General features: G+C 43.6%; 1 protein-coding gene across 1 annotated transcript; it reads right to left on the bottom strand.

The window, feature by feature from the left end:
• Window positions 1-608: 608 nt before the first annotated feature.
• Window positions 609-4,262, bottom strand: LOC311121602 (mothers against decapentaplegic homolog 6-like; the record flags this gene model as incomplete). The annotated part of the gene is made up of 3 exons (XM_084196066.1): window positions 2,703-4,262; window positions 1,212-1,268; window positions 609-695 (listed from the first exon to the last, which is right to left on the bottom strand). Coding segments are annotated over exons 1-3 (928 nt in total), but the record flags the coding sequence as incomplete, so codon positions are not given.
• Between the last annotated feature and the right edge of the window lie 8,063 nt (window positions 4,263-12,325).

Here is a 12,325-nt window from a genome sequence, read left to right as displayed (position 1 = left end):
GATGCTTTCAGGGCAGGCACACTGTAGCAAAATGTTTCGCGACGGAAAACTGAAAGTATAATTTCTTATTGGACGATTTGAGTCAGTCCCTCCCTGTTTCAGTCTGGTTTCTTCCATTTGGTGCCTAATGAACGCAGTAGACAACGAAAGGAAAATCAGCGCTCTAATGGCTCCGATGCAATCATTTATTTACCCACAGTTTGGACAGCTAAGCTGCCTCCATCAGGGCTTCATCTGAATACATGGCAACTGTACTCACACCCCTAGCAGATCTCTCTATCAGTAACACACTACTTCCCTATTTGATCGGAATGATTGGTTAGAAGTGAACTCTGCAAAAATAGTGCACAGCACAGCACAAACCAAACTAGACGTAAAGTAAAATCCACATCATCTACTACTGTACTCCAACAGTAAATCAACCAATACTACAACCCCATCCCAAACAAACAATCAAGGAATGAAATAAGTGTATTTTGTGTTAAACTCTGTCACTCTTTCTATCAGTGGACTGAATGCTAAATCAATAGCCCTCAATGCTAATGTTGGCCTAGCATTCTGTGTTAATAAGTCTGGAGCACTGATGCTCGTTGACAGTAGCGTCTCACCTGAGAAGAGTCTTGGCGCGACGTCGGGGGAGTGGGGGGCCACAGTTTCAGTGTACGACAGTGTTGAAAGTGTTGAATCTGATAGATCTGCAAAGGATAGAACATGACAGAGGAGTGAAATCAAGAACAGTACTCCATTGAAACGATTGTAACCATTGACTTCAGCATTAACTACTGTCCAGAGGGTGTCGTGTTGTGCCTTACTATGATGCCATGTTCCTCAAAGAGAGGAACATGAATTTCAAGCAGGAGAAAGCATGTGAATGCAGGAATAATGTACTGGCACATGACTAACTTTGAGGTAAATGACCCTACATTACAGCTCCGGTAACACTTAATTTCCCAGCACAGAATATAAGGGGTATTACCATGGTAATGAAGTGGGAACAAGGTGTAATTACTTACACTTTTTCACAACCATATAAATGTTCTATTAATAAATATATAATTATTTTTATTTATTTTTTATTTAAAAAAACTGTGCTGGGAAGTAAAAATGCTACCAAAACCCCATTAGAGTGAACCCCCCCTGTGAGCTTAACAGATATCTCTGATTGGTTTACTGTTGATGAGGAGGAGCATAATGATTGCTGCCTGACTTACCCAGTGGCTTGTGTTCATCTGAGGGAGATAGTCGGGAGTAGGGGGGTGGTGGTGATTCTGAAATACAAAAAATATGTGTGTTAGACGCTTGGTACTGTGTAGAAGTTCATGTTGATTAGGGCAGCGATGTCCAATTTTATCCGCAAAGGGCAGTGTGGATGCAGGCTTTTGATCCAGCCAAAGCAATCGATCATGTTACAGTATCTGTTACTACACTAAATAATAAGGAACATGGATTACAGGGAACACTAAAAACAGACAACAATCTGTATATGTCTGTAAAAAATAAGTGGTGGATGGGCAGATCAACACACTATTCTTCAGACAGAATTGAGAATAAAATATGAAACATTCACAACTCTGTTGAATAAGCACTTCTAATAGGTTATAACTAAAAACGTAATTACATTACCCATAACATATGTTTTGAGATCCTATTTAAACGGCTACAAATAAAGAATACAAAAGAAAAGTAGGCTACATGTTGTCAACAGGCATTGTCCATACATAAAACCAAGAAAGCTAATGGTGAACTGTCGAAATAGTTCTCTGGGAGAGAGAAACAGGCCATGGGAACAGAGTGGATATAATGGCTGCGGGTTCTTTAAGAGTGGAGGCAGTAATTGCCGGAGTACTCAGTCAGTGAGATACCCAGCTAGTCAGTCTGGCGCCAGCAGTATGCAAACTGTATATTATCACCACTCCTTCACCTAAATAGCAAGAGGGGGACCTCCTAGGGAAGGAAAAACAACCTTTCAAAGCGCTACTTCAGAGCGATCTTCAAATGGATAACGTCAAAACTAAACAAATGAATATAATTGATATCATGAACTAAAACATTGAAATGGAGGAATGTGTTGTCGAGTGCTTAGCAGAGAAAATATTTGCTGCAAATACATTATAACTCAAGCTCTCCCTTTCTCTCCCTCTCTCTCTCTGTGTGAGTGTGTGTGGCAATGTTGTTTTTGAGGGATAGTAGGCTAGCTACACTTCCAACAGTTGGAATTCAGTTGCGGTAATCATAAGATTCGCGAGAAAATGTTAACTCCCGCGCATTGGCTAAGCAACCAAACATTTACAACAATGCACATCAACAAAACTTCAAGGATCCAGGCATGTCTCACTTAATCGCAGAGAAGTATAACCCTGTTATTATTAATTGGCTTTGTGACTGTAAACGCGTTTTAATTTCACCTCACATTAGGTGGACACCTTCTTTTGAGTGTTTAGCGCAACCTGGCCTTCTAATGAGTCCCATCTTTCACCATCCTCCAAACTTCAGGTAGGCTGTGGGCCTACCTTTTGGGCCTCGCTATTTGAGCATTGACACGCAGTGCTTGGTTATCAAGTTTGAAAAGCATTTATAAGTGTAGCCTCACTGTGCGCACCTGTGCGCAAACCTATCCAAACATAGACCTTCAATTTATACAGACTTGATTTGTGTAGAATGGGGTAAAAGTGTGTGATTGTAACCAATCTCAGTTGTCCTACCTGGCCCACACAAGAGACTGTAGTGATAGGGGTTACAGCACACCGTTTCACTGCTGTCCAATGCCCCGAAGCTTTGACAGTGGCACAGCGCTTTGAGTTGAGTCGAGTGGTGCAGGTCAGTCCATCGGTAGAGTTTACAGAGCAGAAACGGGGGAGATGCCGAGTAGCCACCTAAACGCAGCTCCGTCTGGGGTACCAGAACACAGTCACTGGGCATCCCTCCTTTCGACTCCACCGCCTCCAACAAGGCATCCAGCGGTTTCTCCTTGAGTCTTTTCAAAAGAGCATAGGTAACGTTCTTGAGTTCTTGCTCGTCCATCGAGCCAGTGTTCCCCTCCCGTCCCGCGAGGATACCTCCATCGCGGGGACTAGAGTTTCGAATACCCCGGGTCAAGACGGGGCTCCGAGGTCTAGGGTCCCTGTCTCGAAACAAACAGCAAGTAACCGTTCTACTGTCATTCTCGTGTTCTGGCTGAGAGCCTCGGTGATGGGGGACGGGGACACACATGGCATCCCCCTGACCATGGTCCGAATTGTCCCCCGGCGCCGACTCTGCGCTGTCCGTGAGGTCTGTGTTGCACACTTCGTCGAAAGTTCCCAGAGATGGCGAGGCACGGGTCACCGACCCGAGCTCCGTTTTGGGAATTTTTTCTGGGTTACTGCCACACGAACCGTTCCGAAACCCCTCGCTTCGTTTGCTTCTCCCATCTCCCCCGTCTCTGTCTGGGACTAAACGGCTTCTCCAGAGTCGCCGTACAAGACCTGAGCGTTTCGACCTGAACATACGACAATTTAGACCGTTTTGGATGTGTCGTATTGTTCCCGTCCAGGTCTGCGAGGATTCCACATGGATTTATGGTCTCCGCACAACATTAAGGTTTTGTAAACGGCGCGCACTACATGCGCAGCCGGGGGTCGTAGATTTATGACTAACTCGCAGCATTAGAATGTAATTTACGGTTGTATGTTGCATTAAACAAAGTCAAATGTAACGAGATTACACAGCTAAACAGAATGCGACATACATGCATTTACTGGACTGTTATTTCCTATAACCATATAGCCTACCAACTCAATGAAAACGTTTGTCTTTACAGAGAGGCTACACAAATCCCAAAGACTATCTTCCCAGCAGCAATTCCTAGGCTATACCATAATTATTCCTCCAATAACTAGGCTATAGCTACCACATGAAACGACAGCAAAAGTTTTTTTTTCTTGGACTTTGAGCACCCTTAGTTAAATCCTTCGCTTTAGAATCCTTCTGACGGCACATCGATGGAGTTGCTTTACCACGAAATAATCCCAAATAATCCTTGCCGCATTCAGATTCCCATGTTATTTTCCTCCGTAGTATACAATAATCCGTTAGCAAACCCGAAATAAAAAGTTTACATGGAGCTTTTATGCTGCTCAAACACACGGATGCAGATGTAGCTCCTCCGATTCAATGCTCAGAAGTGGTTTAAAGGAAAATTGGAATTACTTCACTGCCAGTCTCACTCTCTGCTATTCTTTTTCGGATACACTCGTCCGTACACACACTGGGGCCCCAGGAAAGCTCTGGAGCCATTGGTTGATTCCCATCATGTGCCAGTCTAGACACTTTGGCGGCTGTGAGCCGCACTGATTGTTGCGCAAACATGGTTTCAAGTTTCTTAACTCTTAAAGGCGCAACATCCACCTTTCTTCTGTCAAACTTTCAGCTCTTCCCACGAACTTTATACCACATTGAACATGTTTACTAACCTACCAAAAGATCAATGCACACGTTTATCTTAGGGAAACACTTAATGCTTAGTTACAGAAACTCGCCCATTCAGTAACATACTGTATGGAATCTGAATGATTTCTGATTTTCATTCTATAAGAGCACAATCTGCATTTGAATTGATGTCATCGAGAAGCCAGCAGATACTGGAAAAGTGTGTGCCCTGTAGGCCTATATTTTAGTGCATGTTTTGACTCCAAATACGTTGTCATTACTACCTTATTTATTACACAGGCAAAATGCCATTAATGATTTATAGGTTATAAACAACACAATAATATGTATACTCATCATAATAATCAACAAGGACCTTATTACTACAGAACTATTTTCATGTTGTTATTATTATTACTATCATTATCATCATTGTTATAATTAGGCTATTATCATAATTACTATTGCTATGGATACAAGTATTTCACTGTTCTTTCATTAAATGGTTAATGCCTTTTCAAGTGCAGTTAAGAAGGCATAGCCCCGCCCCATTATATATTGATATAGTTCAGAGTAGCAGTTAAAATGCCATAGCCCGCCCCATTATATATTGATATAGTTCAGAGTAGCAGTTAAGAAGCCATAGCCCCGTCCCATTGCATATTATTATATTGATATAGTTCAGAGTAGCGATTAAGAAGCCATAGCACTGCCCCATTATATAGTGATATAGCTCAAAGTAGTCTTGCAGCAAAAGACTCATGGGGCCAATTGCAACCATTGAAAGCCACCAGATTATGGCCAGCTGATCTCTCGTTAAACCATCAATACACGCTAAAATCACCTGCACAGCTGATCTCAATTGCAACCAACATAGAGAGCAATAGTAATGGTGTCTTTCTGTAGGCATTAACTCCACCATGACTTGATGGCCAAAGCCTATGGAGAAATTATATATGTTTTGGGATAAACGCCGAAAATAAGGTATGTGGTAAACACAGGTTTAGGAGATAGTATACCAGGGATCATCATCTAGATTCACCCGCTGACCGATTTTTTTCTTGAGCGGATGGTCAGGGGGCTGGAACATAATTACAAATAATTTGTAGACAGCAGATTGACCGCAAGAAGCCCAAACAGCAGCTAATGGGGATCCATAATAAATACAAATATAAAAACAGATATAATATTTCACTAAAACATAATTTCAAACCTTTCTTACATTTGTATACGATCACATACAGTATACAGTATCTCTCTATTATGCGTGGGAATACTTTGGAACAGATTTCCTAAATTAAAATCACCTGGAGCTGATTTGCTGGTGTTTTTACAATAAAAAATAAAAATATATATTTTTTTTGCTAAGAAAACTTGGGGTGCCAAATAAAATCACCCTTGGGCCAAATTCGGCCGCCAGTTGGGGAACCCTTCTTACACGATTTGTCTTATACCTATAAGATCTCCTAAGCCTGTGTTAACCTCAGACCTTATTTTCGTCATTTATCCCAAAACCCCATTCCTTCCCCATTCATTTCCCCCATAGGAATGGCTGAACGAACCAGAGCTAAATCATTTCCGTTTTTTTAGGACTACAAACTGGCGAGCTCTACTAAAGTTAGTCTATAAAGTTATTTAGAATGGCATATATTATATTAGTTTGTCATTTAAGGTGAAATGTTTGAATGAAATGTAGGACTACTACTTCTATATTCTTGTATTCAAATACGTATTTTTACAGTAATCAGCCTTCAGTTTTCCGTCGATATTTCATTGGGGGCGGTGTATAGAATCTAGACCAGCTGTCTTGTATCATAATCACTTGACAGTAACAACGAGAGATCAACTGATCTGATGGTTAAACGTTGCAATCAAGCTTAGTTTAGCCGCAGGTGAATGTAATCTCCCGTTAGTAGCGTTTTAAGAAATCCAGCGGTAACCTGCAGCAGCGCGTTAAATTCTGCCTGTTCGTTGCAATCGAGCCATGTAGTTTTGGGCAGCCATGCCATCAAAAGGTGATACAGTTAAGGTCCTGTGAAAGTCCACTCACTGACTCAGGTTCATTTGGACAAAGCTATGTTCTTAATCGAACCCTGATCTAAGGTTAGTTGTTAACCATAGTCGTGTAGAGCAGCTGGAACAAACTGGATGAAACTTTTCCAAACGCAAAACAAAAATGAGCATTCATTTTGGAGAAGTAAAAAATAGGATCTGGAAAAACTATTGGCCTACTAAAGTAATTGTTTCCTGCACAGTCCTCCTACTGAACACCCCCCCAGTTCTTTGAAACCTCCAACCCAATGACAAAAGTGCAAACACACACCTATATTTTTTTTGTTCACACAGAAGAAGACAAGTGAAAGACAAAACAGTGCCGATAAAAACATGGTAACCACTGATCCTAGAACAGATGGAACCATGAGAGACAAGAGGACCTTCTCCTTTGGCATTGTGACAGCCATGATGGTGACTGCACCAACACAACTGACTCCAGGTCTGTGTTGTAATTCTCATTTTTTTTAGGAGCTTTGGCTGTTTGGCAGATGCCAGGCTGTAGGATTAGCACGATGTTCCAGGCACAGGAGGTTTGTGGCACCTTAATTGGGGAGGATGGGCTCATGGTAAAGGCTGGAGTGGAATCAGTGGAATGGTATAAAATACATCAAACACAGGGTTTCCAGGTGTTTGATGCCATTCCATTTGCTCCGTTCCAGCCATTATTATGAGCCGTTCTCCCCTCAGCAGCCTCTACTGGTTCCAGGTCATGACCTGTTTGTGACTGAACTAAGAATATATAACCCTGTGTGTACGCAGGTTACACAGGACGTAGAGCTATGTGCTTTTCCTCTCTTTGTGGCCCCATCTCAACCAGTAGGTTGGGAGGACTGAAAGGCACGCTGAAGTCTTTCTGTGGGGGTCAGGTTTCGTCCAAAGGATCAGAGAGTTGGGGTGGTGGAGGCGGAGGTGTAAAGGGGTGAGGGGTTATGGGGAAAGGGTGTGTGCAAGGCACCTGTTCAAAATGTGTTCCCCAGTGTAACTCAATCAAATGCTGGACAGGGAAAAAGAAAACTGTTATTAGAGAGCTTCTGCAGACTTGCATGTGCCCCAATTTGAAAACGCCATTGAGACAGGAAAGACAAGGAAGAGTGAACATAGATCTAATGTAAACCGGTCTATAGCATGTCATGCAATTATCAAGTTGGAATCGTGGCGAAATAGGACATCAAAGGTCTCTACACAAGGAGACTTTTTACATTTCTCTGTAATCTTAGGGCATATAGGAGACCAGGCAGGTTGTAGCCGTTAGCCAAGTGGTTAGATTAGAATGGCTGTTATTAGAGTGTATCCATCCTGGACTAGTAGCTGTTAGCCAAGTGGTTAGATTAGAATGACTGTTATTAGAGTGTATCCATCCTGGACTAGTAGCTGTTAGCCAAGTGGTTAGATTAGAATGCCTGTTATTAGAGTGTATCCATCCTGGACTAGTAGCTGTTAGCCAAGTGGTTAGATTAGAATGGCTGTTATTAGAGTGTATCCATCCTGGACTAGTAGCTGTTAGCCAAGTGGTTAGATTAGAATGGCTGTTATTAGAGTGTATCCATCCTGGACTAGTAGCTGTTAGCCAAGTGGTTAGATTAGAATGCCTGTTATTAGAGTGTATCCATCCTGGACTAGTAGCCGTTAGCCAAGTGGTTAGATTAGAATGCCTGTTATTAGAGTGTATCCATCCTGGACTAGTAGCTGTTAGCCAAGTGGTTAGATTAGAATGCCTGTTATTAGAGTGTATCCATCCTGGACTAGTAGCCGTTAGCCAAGTGGTTAGATTAGAATGGCTGTTATTAGAGTGTATCCATCCTGGACTAGTAGCCGTTAGCCAAGTGGTTAGATTAGAATGCCTGTTATTAGAGTGTATCCATCCTGGACTAGTAGCTGTTAGCCAAGTGGTTAGATTAGAATGGCTGTTATTAGAGTGTATCCATCCTGGACTAGTAGCCGTTAGCCAAGTGGTTAGATTAGAATGCCTGTTATTAGAGTGTATCCATCCTGGACTAGTAGCCGTTAGCCAAGTGGTTAGATTAGAATGGCTGTTATTAGAGTGTATCCGAACTTATAAAGGTAGAAGACTAAAAACCCCTCCGGCTACAGAAGCAAACTCCCACAAGGCAATTTGTGCCACTTCCCTGTATTGCCTAGTAGATACAGTGCCTTGGGAAAGTATTCAGACCCCTTGACCTTTTCCACATTTTGTTACAGCCTTATTCTAAAATGGATTAAATTGTTTTTTTCCCCTCATCAATCTACACACATTACCCCATAATGACGAAGAAAAAATAGGTTTTTAGAAATGTTAGCAAATTTATTTAAACCCCCCCCCCCCCTTTTAACATTTACATTTAAGTCATTTAGCAGACGCTCTTATCCAGAGTGACTTACAAATTGGTGCATTCAACTTAATATAGCCAGTGGGACAACCACCCTTACATTATTTATTTTTTATTGTGGGGTGGGGGAGGGGTAGAAGGATTACTGTTATACTATCCCAGGTATTCCTTAAAGAGGGTTTCAAGTGTCTCCGGAAGGTGGTCAGTGACTCTGCTGTCCTGTATCATATTTACATAAGTATTCAGACCCTTTACTCAGTACTTTGTTGAAGCACCTTTGGCAGTGATTACAGCCTCAAGTCTTATTGCGTAGGACGCTACAAGCTTGGCACACCTGTATTTGGGGAGTTTCTCCCATTCTTCTCTGCAGATCCTTTCAAGCTCTATCAGGTTGGATGGGAAGCGTCGCTGCACAGCTATTTTCAGGTCTCTCCAGAGATGTTCGATCGGGTTCAAGTCCGGGCTCTGGCTGGGCCACTCAAGGACATTCAGAGACTTGTCCCGAAGCCACGCCTGCATTGTCTTGGCTGTGTGCTTAGGGTCATTGTCCTGTTGGAAGGTGAACCGTCGCCCCAGTCTGAGTTCCTGTGCGCTCTGGAGCTGGTTTTCATCAAGGATCTCTCTGTACTTTGCTCCGTTAATCTTTGCCTCAATTCTGACTAGTCTCCCAGTCCCTGCCGCTGAAAAACATCCCCACAGCATGATGCTGCCACCACCATGCTTCACCGTAGGGATGGTGCCAGGTTTCCTCTAGACGTGATGCTTGGCATTCAGGCCAAAGAGTTCAATCTTGGTTTCATCAGACCAGAGAATCTTGTTTCTCATGGTCTGAGAGTCCTTTAGGTGCCTTTTGGCAAACTCCAAACGGGCTGACGTGCCTTTTACTGAGGAGTGGCTTCCGTCTACCCACTCTACCGTAAAGGCCTGATTGGTGGAGTGCTGCAGAGATGGTTGTCCTTCTGTAAGGTTCTCCCATCTCCACAGATGAACTCTGGAGCTCTGTCAGAGTGACCATGGGGTTCCTGGTCCCCTCCCTGACCAAGGCCCTTCTCCCCTGATTGCTCAGTTTGGCCGGGCGGCCAGCTCTAGGAAGAGTCTTGGTGGTTCCAAACTTCTTCCATTTAAGAATATGCTGCAGAAATGTTTTGGTACCCTTCCCCAGATCTGTGCCTCGACACAATCCTGTCTCGGAGCTCTACGGACAATTCCTTCGACCTTATGGCTTGGTTTTTGCTCTGATATGCACTTTCAACTGTTGGACCTTATATAGACAGGTGTGTGCCTTTCCAAATCATGTCCAATCAATTGAATTTACCCCAGGTGGATTCCAATGAAGTTGTAGAAACATCTCAAGGATGACCAATGGAAACAGGATGCACCTGAGCTCAATTTCGAGTCTCATAGCAAATGGTCTGAATACTTATGTAAATAAGGTATTTCTGTTTTCGCTTTGTCATTATGGGGTATTGTGTGTAGATTGATGAGGGACATTTTTTATTTAATCCATTTTTAGAATAAGCTGTAACGTAACAAAATGTGGAAAAATCAAGGGTTCTGAATACTTTCCGAATGTACTGTATGTCCTCACTGAACCTCTTGATCCCCAACCATGACCTAAATGAATCTAAATGCAAAAGGCATCTCAATCTTATTTTCCGAGAAGATGACCCAATCAGACATTAAGGCAGCCTTGTCAAAATTGATTTGTTTTGAAGCCACTTCACGGCTGACCCCTTAAAGCAACCTAGACTGAAGATCCCACTTCAAAACACAAACAAACAAAGGATGTTCAGTTTATTCTCATTTCTAATAAAATGCAAGACATCTGCCAGATTCCTGCTTAATTGGTCATTTTTAGATGATATGGAACCGTCGTTCTGATGTTGCTCAATAAACAATTAGTGCCTCGAGGGCTGAAAAGGTAATTATATTGACTTCTAACTCTCCTAATTTGGTTAGTCTTTGGTGATTAGAGACAACAAGATTGTGTGTCATAATAGCACACACAAGTACGCACACACACACACACACACACAAGCTCCTCCCTTCCTATAGGCAGAAACTCAAACAGGAAGTACCCGTGCTAAGGTCTATTCAACGCTGGTCTGACCAATCGGAATCCATGCTTCAAGATTGTTTTGATCATGCGGACTGGGATATGTTCCGTGTAGCCTCTGCAAATAACATTGACGTATACATGGACACGGTGACTGAGTTCATCAGGAAGTGTATAGCGGATGTTGTTCCCACTGTGACCATTAACACCTACCCAAACCAGAAACCATGGATAGATGGCAGCATTCGCATAAAATTGAAAACGCGAGGTGACTGGGAATATGGTTGAATACAAACAGTCTAGTTATTCCCTCCGTAAGGCAATCAAACAGGCAAAACGTCAGTACAGAGACAAAGCGGAGTCGCAATTCAACAGCTCAGACACAAGACGTATGTGGCAGGGTCTACAGACAATCACAGATTACAAAGGGAAAACCAGTCATGTCACGGACACCGACGTCTTGCTCCCGGACAAGCTAAACACCTTCTTCGCCCGCTTTGAGGATAACAGAGTGCCACCGACGCGGCCCGCTCCCAAGGACTGTGGGCTCTCGTTCTCCGTGGCCGACGTGAGTAAGACATTTAAGCGTGTTAAACCTCGCAAGGCTGCCGGCCCAGACGGCATCCCTAGCCGCGTCCTCAGAGCATGCGCAGACCAGCTGGCTGGAGTGTTTACGGACAAATTCAATCTCTCCCTATCCCAGTCTGCTGTCCCCACTTGCTTTAAGATGTCCACCATTGTTCCTGTACCCAAGAAAGCAAAGGTAACTGAACTAAATGACTATCGCCCCGTAGCACTCACTTCTGTCATCATGAAGTGCTTTGAGAGGCTAGTTAAGGATCATATCACCACTACCTTACCTGACACCCTAGACCCACTGCAATTTGCATACCGCCTCAATAGATCCACAGACGATGCAATCGCAATCGCACTGCACACTGCCCTTTCCCACCTGGACAAGAGAAATACCTATGTAAGAATGCTGTTAATTGACTATAGCCCAGCCTTCAACACCATAGTGCCATCCAAGCTCATCATTAAGCTTGAGGCCCTGGGTCTGAACCCCGCCCTGTGCAACTGGGTCCTGGACTTACTGACGGGCCGCCCCCAGGTGGTGAAGGTTGGAAACAACACCTTCACTTCGCTGATCCTCAACACAGGGGCCCCACAAGGGTGCGTGCACAACCCCCTCCTGTACTCCCAGTTCACCCATGACTGCGTGGCCACACGCCTCCAACTCAATCATCAAGTTTGCAGACGACACAACAGTAGTAGGCCTGATTACCAACAATGACGAGACAGCCTACAGGGAGGAGGTGAGGGCCCTGGCGGAGTGGTGCCAGGAAAATAACCTCTCCCTCAACATCAACAAAACAAAGGAGCTGATCGTGGACTTCAGGAAACAGCAGAGGGAGCACGCCACCATCCACATCGATGGGACCGCAGTGGAGAAGGTGGAAAGCTTCAAGTTCCTCGGCGG

This window comes from Coregonus lavaretus (assembly GCF_964263955.1).
Source record: "Coregonus lavaretus genome assembly, contig: HAP1_SCAFFOLD_292, whole genome shotgun sequence".
NCBI classification, from domain to species: Eukaryota; Metazoa; Chordata; class Actinopteri; order Salmoniformes; family Salmonidae; genus Coregonus; species Coregonus lavaretus.
Note: the sequence above shows the minus strand (reverse complement) of the source record. Positions and strands in the feature narration are given on the sequence as shown.